The sequence below is a fragment of the Rhinatrema bivittatum genome, chromosome 1, assembly GCF_901001135.1.
Source record: "Rhinatrema bivittatum chromosome 1, aRhiBiv1.1, whole genome shotgun sequence".
NCBI lineage: Eukaryota > Metazoa > Chordata > Amphibia > Gymnophiona > Rhinatrematidae > Rhinatrema > Rhinatrema bivittatum.
The window spans coordinates 182,777,829-182,799,004 of NC_042615.1; the positions used below are offsets into that span (position 1 = coordinate 182,777,829).

General features: G+C 45.4%; 1 protein-coding gene across 5 annotated transcripts in view; it reads right to left on the reverse strand.

Moving 5' to 3' along the window:
- ZCCHC4 (zinc finger CCHC-type containing 4) overlaps positions 1-21,176 on the reverse strand; it is a 131,358-nt gene that overhangs the window by 89,198 nt on the left and 20,984 nt on the right. For 4 of the 5 annotated variants that reach the window (XM_029589964.1, XM_029589997.1, XM_029589988.1 and 1 more), the window contains exons 4-5: positions 20,894-21,169; positions 18,373-18,453 (exon numbers count right to left, since the gene is read on the reverse strand). In XM_029589964.1, coding sequence (XP_029445824.1) covers positions 18,373-18,453; positions 20,894-21,169 — 357 coding nt within the window. The remainder of the gene's footprint in view (positions 1-18,372; positions 18,454-20,893; positions 21,170-21,176) is intronic. The other variant, XM_029589973.1, reaches the window with a different exon arrangement.

Sequence of the window (21,176 nt, forward strand, 5' to 3'; positions counted from 1 at the left end):
CTTAGTAACACCAGGTCTCGAAAACTCTCCACTTCTAACATAAGCCAGAGATGTAGAAGATTTCCTGGCCCAAAGCAAAGTGGAAATCACAGCAAGCGAATAATCACGTTTCAACAACATCTCAATAGCCAAACTTTAAGACAAAATCGATCCAGATCGTCATACAGAATGAGTCCCTGCTGCAACAGATCCTTCCAAGATGGTATCCTGAGAGGACTTCCCTCCAGCAGTCTCTGCAGACTGGCATACCAAGGCTTCCAGGGTCAATGTGGAACCACCGAAAGGACTGTATTAGGTTGACTTGCAATCTTCCGAACGATCCTGCCTATCAGAGGCCAGGGTGGGAAGGTATCAATGCACAGCACTTTCGGTTCCTGTCTGCAACTGAAAAATCATGGAACATTCACATTGTCGGAGGCCACCAGCAAGTCAAGTTACCAGTGGCCCCAGCACTCCACAATGAGCTGAAAGGCTTCATCCGCTATCTCACGCTTTCCTGAATCCAAATTCCTCCTGCTAAGAAATTCGGCTCTGACTTTGTCCTTTCTGGCAATATGAAAAGCGGATATGCCTAGCAGAAGCTGCTCTACCCATACCATGAGCGCATCCATCTCTTCCAACACCTGTAGACTCTTGGTTCCGCTCTGATGATTGATGTAAGCCACCACTGTCACATTGTCTGACATTATCCGAACCGCCCGAGCCTGTAGGCGCTTGGCGAACTGCAAGCATGCTAGATGAACCACCCGAGCTTCCAACCAGTTGATGCTCCACTGCTGCTCCTCAGTATTCCAGTGACCTTGCACCATCAACTCCTGACAGTGAGCCCCCCAACCCAGGAGGCTCGCATCTGTTGTGAGTACTAACCAATCTGGCATCTCCAAGGAAACTTCCTTCCTGAGATGATCCACCTGCAACCACCACTGCAACTGGGCACTCACCGCCAAAGGCAGGAGAAATCTCACTGCGTAGTCCTGCGACTGCAGGTTCCAGCGGGAAAACAACTCACGTTGAAAAGATTGCATAAGAGATCTTGCCCAGGGCACTACTTCCAGTGTGGCTGCCATCAAACCAAGGACCTATAAATAAGACCACACTGTCAGGCAAGCAGCGCTTTCAGGGTGCAAATTTGAGCAATCAACTTTTTAATTCAACTCTCCAACAGAAATAATCTGCCCTGCTTCGTATCAAAGTGAATGCTGAGATACACCAGTGTTTGAGATGGCTGTAAGTTGCTCTTGGCTAGGTTCACCACCCAGTCTAGCCCTGTAGTAAGGAGACTACCTTGCAAGAAGCCCAGAAGCTTTCTTCAACACTATTGGCACAAATCAACCAGTAGTCCATATACAGGTGCACCAGAATGCCATCCCTAAGCAAGAATGCCACTATCACCTTGGAGAAGGTCCTGGCACAGTCGTCAGTCCGAAGGGCAAGGCCTGAAACTGGTAATGGTGACCCAGAATAGCAAACCGTAGGAACTGTTGATGTTCCCAATGAATGGGAATATGCAGATATGCCTCTGTCTGATAGTACTGCCATTATGACGGAGCAATTTCCATTCAGAAATAAGTGACCTGCAAATGATGAGTGACTCCCTTGAAATCCAGGTTGGGACAAAAGGATCCCTCTATCTTGGGTACGACCAAATAGATGGAATAGTGGCCTGTCTGCGATTCGTGAACAGGAATCACAGACTTCAGGACTAACAGTCTTCTCAATGTAGCGTCCATTGCTACCCTCTTCTGAAGCGAGTTGCATGAAGATGTCAAAGACATCTGGAGGAATGTGAAGAAATTCTAGAGCATAGCCACCCCAAATCACTTCAAGGAACCATTGGTCTGATGTGAACTGAGTCCACCTGTGATAAAAAAAGAGATAGGCGCCTGCCTATCTCCTGTACCACCAGGTGAGCCTGCAAATTTTCATTGAGAACATCAAGAGGCTCCACTACCAGAGCCTGAATCTTTCCGAGGCCTTTTGGGGCGAAAGAACTGAGATCTATCAAAGGGACAGGAACTCCGAGAAGAAGCTCCCCGTGTAAGGACGAAATCATCTATAGCTATGAGAGCAGACACTTGCCTGAAAGGGCCGAGAAGACAGCTTCTTATCCTCTGGCCAAACTATTTGCCATTTTTTCCAACTCACTGCCAAACAAAAGACAAACCTTGAAGGGCAGCTTGGTGAGATTGGACTTAGATAGTGTCAGCCGACCAATTACGCAGCCACAGCTACCGTCTAGCCGCTATTATGGAAGCATCTCCTCTGGAGGCTGTGCAAACCAGGTTACATCCTGCATCAGTCAAGAAGGAAGCCCCCAGTTCTATCACCAAAAAGTCACTTCCAGAGTGCAAGCTAGCTCGGGCTACCAAGGAACAACAAGAAGCAATCTGCAAATTCATCACCACAGCCTCAAAGGCTTACTTAAGGATAGCCTCAATCCTCCTATCCTGAGCATCTTTTAGACCTGCCCCTCCTTCCACCAGGGTGGTGGTTTGCATAGTAACCGAACACACCAACACGTCAACTTTTGGGAAACACAACTGCTCTCTGGCCTGCGGATCCAAGGTGTATAAACTCACCAAGGCATGCCCCCCCCCCCCCCCCCCATTGAAAGTTGACTCTGGTGCACTCCATTCAAGGTCAATCAACTCTTAAATAACATCCAAGAGGGGAAAAACATGATTCCTTGCGTACGTTGACCAATATGGGGTCCTTCTTCTGCACATCCTAAGAGTCACTTCCAGCCATGCCAAGGGTCTTCAATCTGAGAGATCAGATCCGGCAACTCATCTTTATGAAACAAACGTAGAAGAGTTCTATGTGGCTCTAAATCCGGGGGAATCTTCCCTTCCTCAAGGGGGAAGCTACCCAAATCATCATCAGTGTCATCTTGATCCACAACAAATCAAACACAGTAAGGATGCTCAGCACCACGGCGTTTGCCCATGGTAGCGGACACAGGGACACCCAGAGCATGTGATCCTGATTTAGACAGTACTGCTGAATCAGAAGGATGACCCTGTAGGAAGGTCTGTAATCCCTGGAAAAGTTCCATCCAGGAAAAGAAAGATGGCTCCATACCAGGCTCCACAGGCCCAAACCTGATGTCCTGAGAGCAAGTCTTCCCTGAAGACAACTCAGCCAGTGGATCAACCAAAGAGGGGATGCCCTCTGCCCAACTCCCCTCAGACTGAGGGGATGGACCACTGTCAGCAAAATAAGGAGGATGAAAATCTCCTCGAGCTTCCAGGCAGCACCAACACAGGCTTGTAGAAAGCTCCAGCTGTATTGCCCATATATAACATGCAGCATAAATAGCTAAGCGCCTTGACTTCTTTGGTGCCGGCACCATGTTACTATGCGCTCAATATGCCCGCAGCAGCAGGTAAGCGCTTAGCAAAAAGCACAAAATATGCTAAAATACGCACACAAAAACACACGGGCAAGTACGCACTTAACTACGTGCACAGTTATGTGCTTAGAAAATACACACACAGAAACAAACAGGTACGCAAAATGCGCTCATTGACGCGCTTAATGACACGCACACACAAGAACATGCACAATAGGGAATGCAGATTTAGGGGCATAAGAAGACACGCAGGCGAGTGCCTATGTCACACACAAAAAGGCGTGAAAGAACCGCTACGGCCTACCACACGGTCCAGGAAGGAAGCCTGAAAACAGGGCCTAGCCAAAATGTTACTTAACCCGCCATGCCTGAGCTGCCTCCACATTCACAAAACTCACCAGAAATGTGAGCGGAAGAAGCCAAACGCCGAGAAGAACCAAGGAGGAAATAGCCTCACTAACTCTACTCTTTTTGAAATGAAAACTTTTTCCTGAGCTCAGCCCTCCCTGATTGAGAGCAGGAATGGGTTCCTGGCTGTGGGGGGAAAGGACGAAAGCCTTCATAGCTCTGAACCTCTCTTGGCTTCAAACCACTAATTTTTATTTTTTTTTTTAAACCAAGACAAGCTACCGGACTAAGGCTCTCTATTGAGGGAGGGACCCAATGGTATCACTTCAGGAGGCAAGTGGTGCTATTAATTGGCCCGTCAATCTTCTGTTTTCTTCTATTTCTCCTTTGTTTTCCTATTTTTTTTCTCTACAGGCAATCCCCAGTAGAGAAATGCATATCCACCATCTGCTGGAGATGGAGAATGCTGGCGGGCTGATAGCAGGGCATGGCTATATATCCGTGACATCAGCTTCTTACTCCATCTCCATCTGCTGGTAGAGGTACATAATCCAATGGTGGGGGATTGGCCTACCTGAATGCAAAGAAACGTGACCTTGAGTACTGTGTTCTATTCTAGAGGTCTTAGCTTTGTAAAGACACAGAGGATGGAAGTATTTCAGAGAAGATCTTCTAAGATGATACATGGCCTACAACACAAACCCTACACAGAGAGGCTTAATGTACTCATTGGAGGAAAGAAGGGAAAAGGGTTTATAATAAAAGCATTCAAATATTTAACATGCTTCAATAAATTACAGAAAGATAACTTTCCACAAAAAATAAAATGGTGGACAAAGGTTCATGATATAAAGTTGGAGAGAAGAAACTCAGGAAATATCAAGTGAGGTGATCAAATTTGAAGATGAGACAAAATTATTCAGAGTAGTTAAATCGCAGGTGGATAGTGATACACTGCAGGAGGATTTTGTAAGACTGGAAGATTGAGCGTCCAAATGACAGATAAAATTTAATGTGAACAAATGCAAGGTGATACATATAGAGAAAAATAATGCATGCTGTAGTTACACAATGTTAAGTTTCATGTTAGGAGTTACCAACCAGGAAAAAGATCTAGGTTTTATAGTGGACAATATATTGAAATTGTCTGCTCAGCATGCTGCAGCGGTTAAAAAACCAAACAGAATGTTAGGAATTATTGTGAAGGGAATGGTGAATAAAACAGAAAATGTCATAATGTCTCTGTATTGCTTCATGGTGAGACCGCACCTTGAGTACTATGTTCAATTCTGGTCACCGCATCTCAAAAATGATATTGATGCACTGCAGAAGATACAGAGAAGGGCAACCAAAATGATAAAGGGGATGGAAAGGCTCCCCTATGAGGAAAGGCTAAAGAAGTTAGGACTGTTCAACTTTGAGAACAGTCCTAACTGGAAACTGGAAACTTTGAGAACAGTCCTAACTGGAAAAAAAATGCATGCAAAAAAAAAAAAAGGAAATAAATAAAGCAAATCAGTTAGGGCCAGGGATTCTATGAATCCCTTGAAGGCCTTGACTGCACACCATTGGAAGGGAACAACTGGGCAGACAGGGCAAATTGATTGGTCCTCATCTGCCATTATCTATCATCTTGCTATAGTAAGGACCAGAATTTTTTGAAAGACTAAAGTTATGCAAGTAATAGACAGTGTCCACGAAATAAGAGGCAGCCTTGATCAAACACTGAGCGGGTTCTTGGTTTGAGAAATGTACTGGATACAAAAAAAATATTTTGCAAATAAACTTCTGTTTCCCCACCAGTGATTACTGCAAGAAAACAGGTGCAGCAGAAGAGGAGTTCTCAATCAATACAGCCAGGTTCCAGAAACTTCTCAAGCTCCTGCACAAGATTTCACAGGACCTGCAAGCCAAACTTCTGCAAAAATCATTTTTACTAGGTATGGTATACTATAAAATTATATTTTTGGTTATGCGTGTTAAAAAAATTCAGTGCAAGAGAGGGCTATTTGCAAGGATTACAACTTTTATACATCACTTGATTCTGAAAGTCTGCTAAGCACTGTACACAATATATAATCATTATATGAAAGCATTGTGCACAATATTGATTATTTATTAAAACAAAGTACTTAATTCCTCACTTCCCTCTGCAAAAATAAAGCACAATCTGATGTTCCCTCAGATCTGCCACACCCCACCTTTTTCACAGTCCTGCACGCATCATTAAAACATGCAAGCCTAGATCTTCAACAAAGCCAGATGAGACATTCTAGGCCCAGGACATTAGTGACTGGTGACCACACATTATAGCCAGCCACCTGTTCATTTAGCTCTCTATCCACCTGCACAGCTTTTGTCAGCATCTTCAAGTTATCATGGACAGCTGCAGGCTTCATGAAGCGAATGATGGTGCAGATTAACTGTCAGGCTGGGAGCAGTAGAAGCTACCCAGTACTACACAGCAGGTTTAATACTTCTTATTAAAAAAAAAAAAAAAAAAAAAAAAGTCTAAATAATAATAATAAAAAAAGAACTGAACAAAAAGGTAGGCCAGAAAAGCAAGTTTGCTTACTGTAAATGGTGTTTTCCGTAGATAGCAGATGAATTAGCCATGCTCTCTGGGTACGTCCTCTGTGCCACTAGGTGGCGGAGCTCTCTAAGATCACCCAAAGTCTTTTGGTGAGGTGTTCCTCCCTGCATACCAGCCGTGTCTCCTCGAGGCTCCTCAGTCCATGTCAAAGCAAGATGAAATGCAATGCTGAACTGTCCAGGGAGGCAGGCAGGTCAGCATGGCTAATTCATTTGCTATCTATGGAAAACATGGTTTACGGTAAGCAAACTTGCTTTTTTCCCATAGATAAGCAGCTGAGTTAGCCATGCTGTCTGGGAGCCCCCAGCTGAAGTATTGAGCGTGTAGTTAATGGAAGTGTTTATATGTAATTGAACGCTCAATACTATATAATAGGCGGACAGTCCCTATGTGTGAGTTGAAGTAGAAGTGTTCTTGGTTAGGATTATCCGCCCCATCACTGCATCGTCTTTGGTTTGCTTGTCTAAGCAATAATGAGATGTGAAAGTGTGCAGTGATGACCATGTGGCTGCTTTGCAGATGTCTGAGATAGGGACATCGTGAAGGTGTGCGACGGAGGCAGCCATTGCTCGCATCTGATGGGCTTTGGGTGTGGAGGATAAGGTTTCAGAACGTTTCAGGTAACAGAAACGAATGCAGTTAGAGATCCAGGATGATAAAGTTCATTTAGATACAGGAAGTCCTGAAGCATTTGGATTGAAAGAGAGGAAAAGCTGTGAATGTCTATTAGTAGACTGAGTTTGTTTCTTGTAATATGCAAATGCACGTTTGCAGTCCAATGTATGGAGACGTCGCTTGCTGTCATTTGCGTGCGGTTTTGGATGGAAAGCTGGCAAAGTAATGTTCTGATTCAAGTGCAAATTGGAGACCACTTTTGGAAGAAAATTAGGATGTATACGTAGGGTCACCTTGTCGTGGTAGAATTCAAGATAAGGTGGGTAATATACTAGTGCTTGAAGTTCACTGATTTACCTTGCAGATGTAAGGGCAACTAAAAACAGTACTTTACAGGACAGATATCGAAGATGGCAGCTGTCCATTGGTTCGAAATGTGGTAACATGAGTTGTTCCAGAACTGGGTTGACATCCCATGGCACTGGTGGTTTTCATAAGGGAGGTCGTAGATGTAGAACACCCTTCATAAAGTGAGAAATAAGAGTATGACAGGCTATTGATTCCCCATTGAGGGGAGTGTAGTAAGCTGCTATCGCGCTAAGGTAGACTCGAAGAGAGGCAGTGGCCAGACCTTGAGTATAAAGTAGGTGGAGGTAACTTAGAAGAAGTTCCGGTGGACACGTCAGTGGGTCTGCATTTGTTGAGGAACACCAGGATATGTAACGTGCCCATTTGTGTTGGTAGTTTTGTCGTGTTGACAGTTTCCTAGATGCGATCAAAATATCCTCCAATTGAGGTGAAATGTTCAGATTTTGGAATGAGACCCTTTCAATCTCCATGCAGTGAGATGCAGTGATGCGTGTAGTGGATGGAGCATTTACCTTCCTTCCTGGGTGAGGAGGGTGGGGGCATTTCCTAGAGGTATCAGTTTGCAAATTGATAGCTGAACTAGATAGCTGTACTATGGTTGAGAATCAGATTTGAACTGTCCTCAATGCACCTTTGTACTATTCAGGAGATCAGTGGAATAGGAGGGAACGCATATAGGAGGTCCTGAGACCAGTCCAGGAGAAAGGCATCTTGTGTCAGTCGGCATGTGCTGGGGTACACTGAGCAAAAAAGATTGACTTTCTTGTTGTGTTCTGTTGCAAAGAGGTCTATTCGGGGAAGACTCCAAATGGAAAAGAGTCAGTTGGCGACACTTTGATCGAGCTCCCACTCGTGTGGGTGAAAAATCCTGCTCAACTTGTCTGCCTTGGAGTTGTTGATCCCGGGTAAATATGTGGCTTGGAGGGCCCAGTCCAGAATCTGTATCAATTCTCTGCAAAGGTTCCATGAACCGGACCCGCCTTGCTTGTTTATGTAAAACATTGCCACTTGATTGTCCGTGTGGATCATGACGATGTGGCATAGTAGGACATGTTGAAAGACCTGGAGGGCATACTTGATAGCCCTCAATTCCAGTAAATTTATGTGATAATTGCGTTCTTGGGTGGACCATAACCCTGAGTCTGAAGGTCGGAAAGATGGGCACCCCAGCCTTTGGAGAGGCATCTGTGGTCAGAATCAGTTGATGTCGTAGGGGTCTGAGAGGTGAGCCTCCAGCCACCAACGAAGGTCTATTTTCATGTTGGTTGTTAGTCTACAGTTGTGGATAATGGACTTAGGAATTGAGACCATTGTAGACGACGGATATGTAGTCTCGTGTGTGAGACCACATAAATGCATGCTGCCATGTGACCCAATAAGTTTAAGACTTGACGGGCTGAAGTTCTGGCACATGGTAAGAGATTCTGGGCCAGTGAGGTGAGAGCTAATGCTCGAGGTTGTGGCAGGAAAGCTCTATCTTGAACAGTGTCTATAGAAGCCCCTATGAAGGTTAGCTTTTGTGTCGGTTGCAGAGATGACTTTTCATAATTTATGAGATGACCTAGGTTGTCTAGGCAGTTTATCATTTGAAGTAGATTTTTTCATAGAAGGACTGGATTGGGCGCTACTAACAGCCAGTCGTCTAGCTAGGGAAAGATTTGACGTAGCTGAGTCGACGTAAATCAGCCCACTACCACTAGACATTTCGTGAATACTCTTGGTGCAGAAGAGAGGCCGAACGAAGTACTTTGTACTGGAAATGCCTCATGTTCGTCTGAAAACATAGGTAAGTCCAAAAATTGGGATGCATTGATATATGGGTGTACGCATCTTTCAGATCTATGGAGCACATTCAATCTTTCGGTTGTAGGAACGGGAGAATGGATTTGAGAGAAGTCATCTTGAATTTTTCCTTCTTTATGAATTTATTGAGGGAACGTAGGTCTAGAATATGGCGGAGTCCCCCCGATTTTTTGGGGATGAGGAAGTATTGTGAGTAGAATCCCTTGTGGTACTGGGATGGAGGCAACTCCCGTATGCAGTGCTGATGGAGTAGCTGGTGCACTTCCCGAAGGAGAATTTCCCGAAGAACTCCCTAGTGCTTGAGTACCACTGGATGTGGTAGTGACGGAAGGGATATAAATTTGAGAGAGTATCTGTCCCATATGATATCGAGGACCCATGAGTCTGATGTTATAGTGCTCCATTAAGAACTTTCTGGTCAGGTAGTGGTGGCTGTGTTATCCCTAAAACCTTTGTTGGTTTTTGGGTGGCTGAGGATCAGCTGCCTGGAGTGGTTGACAAGGAGCAAGTGGTCGTTGATGAGGAGCTGGTTGTTGATAAGACTGTTGATGAGGATTAGGATATTGTTGTGGCCTATATACAGGGTAAGGCCGATATTGCCATCTGGGATAAGGTTTTTTATATGAACCGAAGGGTTGCTTAGAGGATGGTGTCTCATGCTGAGTTAGCGAGAGTACTGCTACCTTTTGTTCTTTTAATTTAGCAACAGTCTCCGTTAACTTGTCTCTGAATAAGTTGTCTGGTCTACAGAGAAGGTTGGCAAGCTTTTCATGCACGTCATCACGTATGGCGCTTGCCCATAACCAAGCCAGTCTCCTGGCTCCAATAGCATTAGCTGATGTTTTTGCTGAGGTTTCAAATCCCTCATAAATTGAGCACATGTGGTGGAGTGGTATTATCAAGCAATCCCTGCTGTAAAATAGGTTTCAAAGATTGGAGACATTCAAAGAGGTATTGCGCCACATAAAATTGTTGGTTTTGTATTTTGGCGTTTAGAACCCCTGACCAATAAGACCTTTTTGCGAAATCATCTAGAGTTTTATTATCACGGCCTGGTTTTCCTTGCTTTCTTTCTGCATGGCTGAACCTACAACCACTGAAGCATGTTGTAGTTGTACGTTAGTATAGAAAAATGAATAAATGTTTCAAAACAGCTATGAACATCCAACAATTAAAAACTCATAAAAACTATTAAACATTCTCCAAACACCAATAAAATATTTCAAAAAAGCAGACATCACACAATTAAAATGGCAGTCAAGAAAAATAAACTTAAAAAGCCACCTTTACTTACCCCCTCCAGCAGCTCTCCTACTCCCCTTCCCTGCAGGCCGTGGCACTCACCAGAAGCAGCAGTAGAAGCTAAGCTCTATACTTATGGTCCTCTTCCTTAGTGCCCATGTCTCTCACACACACACACACCAGTCATGCCCCCATGACCAGTTTCTGTCTCTCACACACCAATCATCTCCCAAACAGTCTTTGGCACACACACACCAGTCACCTTCCTGAACAGTTTCTCTCATGCCATACACACACACACACACACAGGCTTCCCACTCCCGTGTTCTACTTACATATACGGGCTTCTCACTCTCATAATCACTTTCTCACACACACACACACACCAGTCACCTTCCTGAACAGTTTCTCTCATGCCATACACACACACACACACAGGCTTCCCACTCCCGTGTTCTACTTACATATTGGGCTTCTCACTCTCATAATCACTTTCTCTGTCTCTCTCTCTCTCACACACACACACACACACACTCACTCACTCACCAGTCTCTCACTCCCATGCTTGTTCTCTCCACGTGCACAGGCTTCTCATTCCCTGAATCACATTCTCTCATATTCACACACACACACCAGTCTTTTTCTCTCACACGCACCATCACCTTACCAAGCAGTCTCTCTCTCTCATGCATGCACACTCACCCAGGTTTCTCACTCCCATGCTTTCTTTGGCACACCCCACAACACCAGGCTTCTTACGCCATGCTTTCTCACATACCCAGACTTCTCACTTCCATGCTTTTTCTCTCTCTCACACACACACATCAGTCACCTCCCTGACTAATGTCTCACACTCTCATATACACATCAGTCATCTCCCTGAGCAATCACTTTCATTGTCTCTCACATACACACACACATCAGCTCTCTGACCAGTCAATCACACAGGCTGGCTGGCTGGCTGCTTCTCTCTCTTTCTCTCACTCACTTCCTTCCTCCCCTCCCCCCCCCCCCGAGCACAAATGGGAGCTGCAGCAGCCTCCGCTGGCCAAGAAAGAAGAATCCCATCGGCCGCGGGAGGCTCATGCTGCTGTCTCCTTTCTCCATTACCGGCTGCTTCTATTGCTCGAGGACCGATGCTGCAGCCGCTGCTGCTACTTTTTCGCGCGGCTCTCTCTCCTTCCCGCGCACCGCGATTCACTTCCTGTTCCGGGTCACGGGAGGGGGGGGGGGGGCAGACGCAGGAAGAAGAAAAGGCCCAGCCACGGGTGCACAGCTTCTTCTAGCGCCGCTGCCGTTCCCGCTGGGCTTGAACGTGCTGACAGCCCGGCGGCAACGGCAGCGGGAGAGACCGGGAGCGGGCGACACAAGGCGACCCCTGTGTTTGGGCGTTCGACCCCCGCCGGGGTCGCGACCCATAGGTTGAGAACCGCTGCTATAGACCCCAGGGAAGGAGGAAGTCTAGCTGTTGTTCTACAGCGACACCTACCAACCAGTACACAGCATATTTGTACAGGGCTTCAGAGAGAACCATGTCATGCCAATTGGTGCTGATTGCTGCTACGACAGTCAAGCTGGGCTAGAATTAGGGGGGAAAGAAAAAAACCTAGTAGGCCTACTAATGAAGACTCTCAGAGCCCAACAGGGTTGCAAAGCTAGATGATCAACACTGAGCCATAGGAAGCACAAATTAAGGGGCGGATTTTAAAAGGCGCGCGAATAGCCTACTTTTGTTTGCGCTCCAGGCGCGGCCACGCCCCCGGACCGCCCCGGGCCGTAGCCACGCCCCCGTACCCGCCCCCAAAACGCTGCCGACACGCCCCCGAAACGCAACGACGACCGGGCCCGCCCCCCGACACGCCCCCCTCGGAGAACCCCGGGACTTACACGAGTCCCGGGGCTCTGCGCGCGCCGGGAGGCCTATGTAAAATAGGCTTCCCGGCGCGCAGGGCCCTGCTCGCGTAAATCCGCCCGGTTTTGGGCGGATTTACGCGAGCAGGGCTCTGAAAATCCGCCCCAAAGAGAATAAGTAAAACCAAAACTAACATGCCAAAGAAATATAGAGGCCAACATTAAAAAAAAAAGAGGAACACCTATGTCAGGTGCTTTATTTCAGCCAAACAGAGGCTTAAGTTTTCAGCTGAAAGTTCACCTAAATTTAGATCTGCTATTCTTTTGCCTAGCTTTAGACCCATAAGTCAGAAATCTGGTACTGAAAATGAGTGCTAACCTGCCCTAGCTTCACCCGTATAGCCACCCACTTTTAGGGCCCTAAATTAAGAATCCTAGTAAAATTAAGAGGCTAAATTCAGGGACGTGGCCCTAGTTCATTTTCAAAAGGGCCCGAGGTTAAGTACCTAAACCCTATGAAAATGTACCTCATAGAGAGAAACCAAGAGATCACGGGCAAATAAAATAATACATAGGGTGGGGAAAAAAACATAAAAGACAAGCAATCTTAGACATCCTAATTTCAAAACCTCATCTTTAGGGCAATGTCCTTTTATAAAAAAAAGTGCATCGGTGGTGATTTCCTGACAGGTCGCAGACCTATAGCCTTTTTTGAACTTGCTTCCTTTTCCCTATTGGAAAAAGTAGAAGATGGAGGTCACTGCTGGTCCTGATCCGGTAGTCTTTTTCTTAGAAAATTACCACTGAAGTGCATATTACAGACCCATGAGAATCATGTAAACAGGTTAGTCTCATACAGAAACAAGATATATGCTGGGGTATCAGAGATGTGTGCTATGTTTAAGTAAAACAACAACAACATAAAAACGTAATTTGGAAGCAGAACAGTCTTCCCCATCGCCTCGCTAGTTGTCGATGCACTGGCAGAAAGACCAGAACACATCAAGCTGTTTTAATTTATTTCCCAGACCAAACCTTTGTCACTCTTGACCCGAGGACAGCGCACACAAACATCTTTGTATCTGAAGACCACACCAGCCTCAGCTTCCTGAGCGAGGCCCAGAGCCTTCCCAATAGCCCCCTCAGGTTTGATGGCACATACAGTGTCCTGGCCTCGGGTGGCTGGCTGACAGGAAGACACTACTGGGAGGCAGACGTCCGGTCCTGCACAACATGGTGCATCGGAGTGGCATGCGGAGGCATCGAGCGCAGAGGGAGAGAGAAATCTGCCAGGCTGGGCAGGAACAGGCTCTCTTGGTGCATTGAACGGCGGGAAGGCAAGCTGCTGGCCTGGCACAACGACAAAAGCATCACGTGTGGCAAAGGGCTCACCAAACTGCAGCAAGTCGGGGTGCTCGTGGATTGCGAAAGACGCAAGATCGTGTTTTATAATGCAGAAACTATGAAGGTGTTGCAGGAGTTTTCCAGTTCCACTGCCGCCCTGTTTGACCGGCTGCAGCAGCAGTTCACTGAGCCCATCTTCCCAGCATTCAGCTTGTTTCGACCAAAACCAGGTGGAACCGCTGAAATACTACATCTCTGTAATCTGACTATTTAAACAGCAAAGGCTTTATTATTATTATTATTATTACTGAATTATTTTAAGCAGTTATGCTGGTGTCTAATAATGAGTCCTGGATCACGTTCAGAAAATTCTTGTGGCAGGCAAATGCAGATAGAGGCATAAGGTGCATATAGTCTGCCCGTTTTACTTTCATTTGCAGTGCTGTAGAACACTGTTGATAGGAAAATTGGTTCTTACCTGCTAATTTTCATTCCTGGAATTCCACAGATCAGTCCAGACAAGTGGGGTCTGCATCCCTACCAGCAGATGGAGGCAGAGAATAAAAAACTTTTCAGGCATTGCAACATAACCTAGAGCAGCAGTTCTCAACCGGTGTCGCCAAGCACACGCAGGTGTGTCACCACACTTCCCGGTCCTCCATTGGCTCTGCTGCTCCCCCTGCCCTAGCATGATGCGAACTCTTCCTCCACCCAGGCAGAACGTGGCAGGAGAGCTGGAAGAAGCACTCAGTCAGCAGCACTCGCAGCATGGTCTCTTCTTCCCACCCCCACGGCCTGGAAGAGGAAGTGGTGTGCAGCAGCCACGCACACAGAAAGAAGAGACTGTGCTAAGTTCAAGTGCATGCAGCATCGGCCCGGAGTCAAAAGAGGCGCAATGTCAGCCTCCGCGGCCGATGGGACTCCTTTCTCTAGGCCGCAAGGGTTAGAAGAGCAGGAGGCTGCTGTTGCCACAGTTGTTCTTCGGTGGCAGGGGGAAAGAGTAAGTGAGCAAGCATATGTGTTTGAGACCCTGGGTGTGGGTCTGTGAGAGAGAGACAGCATGTATGTAAATGTGGGAGTACTGAGAGTAGAGGATCACCTTGCTGGTGGCTGAAAGGAATCAGTAAGTTTTTGCTTGGGAAATTTTATTTTTCAAAAGTATTGGGACGAAGTTAACTATTTGGGAATATAATTTAGTGTGTTTGTGCTTTTAATAGTCAGTAAGGCAGGGAATAAACTGAAGTTAGACTGTTTGTATTTTTAAATAGTAAGGCAACTAGTAAGCGTGTTTATTTTTAATAATCTGTAAGGCAACTAAAAAGCAGAAGTTAGAGTGTTTGTATATTTAAAATAAATAAATAAATACATAAAATAAAATAAATAAGGCACACCAAAGTCAGAAGCTGTTATTTTAAACTAACAATGCATTGTAATGGTAAAACCAAACCGCCTAAATGTTCCCAACAATCAAGCTTAACATACACACTTAGTTTATAATTATGAATTGTTACCGTACAATGATGGCACTTAACCAAGTTGTAATCTATACCACCCATATGTTCATTGTTGTGCCCTTATGTAAACCGTTGTGATGGTTAGCCAACTTGACGACGGCATAGAAAAGTTCATTCATAAATAAATAAATAAATAAATAAATAAATAAATAAATAAATAAATAAATAAATAATTAATAGCCAGAAGCTAGAAATAAGCTAGGAGCATTGTATACCTAAGTAAAAAGGTTGAAAAGTTCACACTCACCTTGGAAAGGTGTTAAGGTAGTGTGATTTGGTTTGATTAGGTACCAACATTTGTTAATCAAGAGAGCAGTGAGTCACTCTGGCTGACTAACTGAAGTTAGACTGTTTGTATTTCCCAACCCTCCCACCCCTCGCCCACCCATTCCTAGCTCATCCTTTAATTTATAGGCAGGTGCCACTTTCACAAAAAAAAAAAAAACCTTATTGAGAGTTTGATCATTCCCCTGTAGGCCACTACGAGACATATAGTGAATTCACTAATACATTTAAAGGACATTAATTAGACAAATTCCTATTCCCATAGCAACCTAAAAACTTAACTAGGAACTGAACAAATTTGAGATGAAGGCAGCAGTCCAGCAGCAAGAGGGGGGCTTCCCAGTCTTTTGCATCGAGTGTACATGTATGATTTTTTACCCACTGGTGAGAAGTTGTACATGTGCATGCGATGCAAAGAGTTCCTGCTTCTCAGAGAACGAATCTCTGGAGGCTTGAGTGGTAGACCTGGAGGAGCTCAGGCAGACAGAGAGGTATATAGATGAGACCTTCAGGGACATAGTAGCCAAGTCCCAACTTCATACTGGCAGACCTGGTGCTGCCTTGAAGGAAGAAGGCCTTATGATCGGAGAGCATCAACCTGGTGTAGCAGGAAAGGATCCTATAGCAAGGACCTGCTCTCCAGGTGGTGCATTGTCCTTTCGCACCAAGGATGTGTCTCCAAGGCCTACTGCCCAGGAGGGAAGGGTTAGGTCGGCCGTCATAGTTGTTGATTTGATTATTAGGAATGTAGACAGCTGGGTGGCTGGTGGGTGTGAGGATCGCCTGGTAACATGCCTACCTGGTGCGAAGGTGGCGGACCTCACGTGTCACCTAGATAGGATTTTAGACAGTGCTGGGGAGGAGCCGGCTGTCGTGGTACACGTGGGCACCAACGACATAGGAAAATGTGGGAGGGAGGTTCTGGAAGCCAAATTTAGGCTCCTACAGGCTGATACAGTAACGTGCGCCCGCGGTTGCGCGGTTTTTAACCCGCTTTGGACACGTTTTGAGCGCGTAAGACAGACGCGCGATTCAGTATCGGCTTTTACTCGTCCTTAGCACTTGCCGAAAAACATGCATATCCATTTCTGCCCGCTGCATGTATATATGTTAATGATCGGATTAGCTATTCCCCCCGAAACAGTAACGAGAGCCCAAATTATCGCGTTTTTAACCAGCTTATTTATCACGTCTTTAAGCTTTATATTTACCGCCTACCCTGACCCTGGCGTTAGTGTGGTGTTCAGTCAGCTTCGGACCGGACAGTGACATGGACAACATGTATATATTGGTTCTGGCGATCTTTTTCATTCGGTTGAGAAGCAGAATAAGAAATGCTCATGTGATATGTATATTTTACAGGAACGTCAGTATAGAAAAAACTATAAATAAATAAATAAATAAATAAGAAAGAAATGCTGGTCAACTGCTGCAAATAAGTTAGAGGTAGGCGAGTACCTGCAACTTATTTAAAGTTTAAAACTTTTTTTTTTTTTTTTTTTTTTACTGAGCGCAGCAGCGGGTTCAAAAAACCCTCTCGGCAGCCAGAGGGGGGAACGAGACCCAGAGAGACTCGGTCCCCACACCTGGAAGCGTCCACGGACTCAGGCTATACAGGGAATACCCCTCCTGCAAAAGGAGCAAAGCCCCCCTGAGCCGGGCAAGAGCTGGGAGACAAAACAGTCTCCCACACAGAAAGGGAAAAGCACTAAAAATAAACGGCAACTTCCCTTCTGTTTCCTTTTTTTTTTTTTTTTTTAAACAAGCGAGAACCAAAAGAAATACTTGCTTGAGCCTAGCAAAAGACAGATAGAAAAGAGGCTGACTAGCCTACAGCAGAGAACTGAAGGGGAGATGCTGCACCTGCTGGAGACAGACGAATACTGAAGGGTTAGAGGATAGGCTCTGTCCTGATATAGGGCATCCTTCAAGTTTTAATCTGTCTCCACCTGCTGGAAAGGAGGCTCAACCCACTGTCTGGACTGATCCGGGTACGTACAGGAAACAGGAGTTGCAGAATTAGGTGCACAAGTATGTATGCAAGAGCGTGCCATCACCCGCAAAAAATGCACGAAGAAACTGCCAGAGCCTACAATGCGGTCGAGACACTAAGCCTGAAGAGTGGGGCCTAGCCAAAAGGCTGCTCAACCAGCCGAGCCTTTGCTGCTTCCACACCTCACTGAACTCCCTAAAGACAAGAGCGGGAAGACACTGAACACCATCGCCAAAGAGAAAGACCAGATGAAAAAGGGAAGGCGAGCTTCACTATCACATCGTCTTCAGTTTATCTTTTTTCACCTGTCAGCCTTCCTTGGCTGAAAGCAAGAGCAGATCTCTGGCCACTGAGCCTCTCTCGGCCTGTAACCACTACTTGTCTCTTTTGTTCTTTTTTTGTTTGTTAAGTCCATGCCTGAAATAAAGGCTACCGGACTCCAGGCACTCAACTGAGGGAAGGACACCATAGTATCACTTCAGGAGGCAAGCAATGCAATCCAGTCACTCGTCTTCTCCAGAAATTGTCTTTGTTCTTCGTTTTTTCTTTTTCTTTTTTTACTACAAGCAATCCTCGATAGGGAAATGCATGTCCACCATCTGCTGGAGACGGAAAAGTATTGGCAGGCTGATGTCGGGGTAGGGCTATATATCTGGGATGTCAGCTTTTACTCCATCTCCATCTGCTGGTAGAGATGTATGGGGATTGGCCTGCCTGAATGCTGTGGAAAGTTATTGTGATCCAATATTTAGATGTCCTCTTTCCTTGACTTCTATATTCTGTAGATAAAATGTACTACAATGTTTTTGGTCATTTATAGGGTTTTTTTAGGGGAGGTGGAGGAAGAAGATAAACACATAACTGGTAAGAATTTTGTAAAAGGACAAAGCCCTGTATGGTAAGTATCGATGTAGAACTGGCCGGCTGAGGTCAGAAGTTTTCCAATTGTTGCTCACTGTGCTAGAGTACCTTCCTGACAACACATCCAATACATACTCACACTGTCCTTCACAGAGGAAGGAAGTTCTTACCACAGCAGAAGCGAAATGCTGACAAAGATTACCTGAAATCGATGTCTAGAAGAAGACTTTTCAAATTAAATTCTTGTTCTTTTGATGCCTTCAGTCTAATCATTTCATGGAGCCTGCCACAAAAAAAAATAGGCTTTATAAAGTGACCCAAGATCCTGCACAATCCTGGCTATCTCATAGAATTCAAAGTCCATGTATTTATGCTCTGGCCGAATTGTATAAAACATTGTTTTTCAAATGCTGATCCCATGGCAGCATTTCCAATGGTCTTCAGAGCTGCGGTGAGAAATTAGACATCCAGTGCTGTGCACCTTCATATCTGTACAGCTGCCTATAGCCTCCACTTGCGTGCCTCCAGCCCAGCTCAAAAGAGAGGGATACTGGTAGGGATGGGGAGGAAGGGCGGGAGAGGCATAGAGAGGGATACAAGGCAAAAGTAGGAGAGATCGGTGGCAGGCTGAGAGGTTTTTTTATGAATGGCTGACTGGAGGGTTTTTTGTTTTTTAAATTAGGGCAACTGTTTTTTTTTTTTTTAAAGCAATTTTATTTTATTATTTGGCTAGCTACCTTCCTAAAGTGATGTGGACCAGCTGCAGAGCCGACCCATGAGACTGAAAAGGGGAGAGGGAGTGGAAGTTTCCCCCCTCTCTTCAGTTTTCAGGGAGACTCCCCCTTTATTCTCACTAATGACCCCCTTGCCTACTTATCAGTCCTAAAGCCAGTTCCACATAATTTAAGGAAGGTACCGAGCCTGTCCTTGCCATACAAAAGGATGAGAAACACTGGTATAAAGGATTCCAACGCCACATGACAGTTAAAAAGGAGTTTTAAGAATGCCACATTAAAGTAGTAAAGTATCTGCATCACTGGAGAAGAGAGAATTCATCAAGGGTACTTTATTTTCATTACCACATTTATTTATCACCTTCCAAAATACCTCAAAGCAATTACCGTACAAATAAATGAAATGATGAGCCAACCATGCAGCACAAAAGCAACCCTAAAACAAGACGGGTGCATCAAGAAAAAAAAAAAAAAAAGGCTTTTATTATACAGTGCTACCAGCCTTGATGCTATGCAAAGCAGATGCCAGGGGCCATGGCCACGTCACCATCACACATCTCCAGAAAGAAAGCGAAATGCGCAGCACGAGCTACAAGATATCCTTTCCTTACCACTGCAGGGCATAGCAATCCACACGAGTCCCTCTGTCTGCTTCATTTCTCATTGCATTTGCCTCGTTCTCAGGCTGGGCATGCACTCCTGTGTCAGCTGGTCTCTATTTTACAGCAGCACGTCAGGCTCACTAAACAGCACTAGTCAGAGCGCAGCTCTCAATCAAGTCCTTAGGAATACCAAGCTAGTCAGGTTTTTTAGGATAATTTCCAAAAAGCATGCATGAGATGTATTTGCACATGTCTGTTTGCAAATATATCTTTATCTATTTGTTATGGGGGGGGGGGGGGGGGAAACGCTGAAAACCAGCCCGGCTAGGGAACTCCTGATTGGGCAGGAGCGTCACCAAGTCACAGCCTTCAAAATAACAACTTGCCAATTACTTACATCATCTTTAGTCCTCAATTTGAGGTTTAATTTCTTTGTCTTAATTTTGTTAAATACTTTTACACTTTTTAGGGAAAAAATATCTACAGCTTTTAGTAAAACCACAAGTTTTATTGTAAATCTCCATCCCCAAATCTTCCCTTCAGTCAGGTTTTGCAGTGTGGTGTGTGCATAGGATGCTGATGGCATTGAGAATGGTGACAGTAGCTGAGTAGGAGGACCTTTCAGACACCTTCAGCTCTGCTATCGTGGGCTGGCCAGATGGGTTCAGTGACAACAACAGGTGCTGCCATGCGGTAGACCTGGATTTAATTCCCAGACCTGGCCCCTGGCTCCTCAGGCAAGCTGAGATATGGGTGCTGGGGAGGAGGCACTCCCAGCCACTGAACAAGAGCAATATCTATCAGCTGGCAATAAGCCCACTTGTGATGTATTCTGAAGGAAACTATGCTCTGTGCCTCTGAGCTGGAGAAATGTTATTGTGATGGCTCAGCTGGATGGGAAAATAAAATGGAAAAAGAAATGCCCCATAGCTATACATGGAGGCTCATGACACCTCATGCCCAGTTAGGATAGGTTCTGATTGAGCTAGAAACCCAAAGGAGCAGAATAAAGCTGCCAAGACATTTAAAAAGAACACACTGTAATCTCTCCAGAGGAATAAAACATGTCAAAATGAAGAAGGGGAATCTTAATGATTTTGCTTTAACTGCATTATCTATAATGTTTTTTTCGCTGGTACTTCTGCTTTAACTGATCCAGCTACAGCCAAACACTCCTGGTGGCTAACAGAAGGAAAAAAATAGCACATACAACTTTTACTGGGAAAAAGAACCATTGTTATAACTTGTATTTTTATTTGGGGAAAACACACATGTGCACAGAGACAAAAAAAAACATGGACAAGCAGCCTTTATGCCGAATCGATTGTTACTGTGTGTGATCAATCTGTTTTGCAACAACACAAAGCCTGGCCAGCTGTTCCAATACCTTGGGGTGCCCACCGAGAGCACTCTTCTGAATCCCAGCAGAAGGATGAGCTCCAGCAGAAAGCGGCAGCTGCGCGTGGCAAACAGATACTGCGCATTGGCCCTCTTGTTCTCCAAAGGATACAGCAGCTGGCTGGGCCTCTGCAGCTGCGTGACGGAGACGTCAGCTGCCACCTGGTGACCCAAGTGCTCGTTCCACTCCTCCCGCAGCAGAAGCTGCTGACAGTCTTGGCAAAACTTCCTCGCCGCCAAAGGCAACAAAAGGACATCCCGAAATCTTTAAA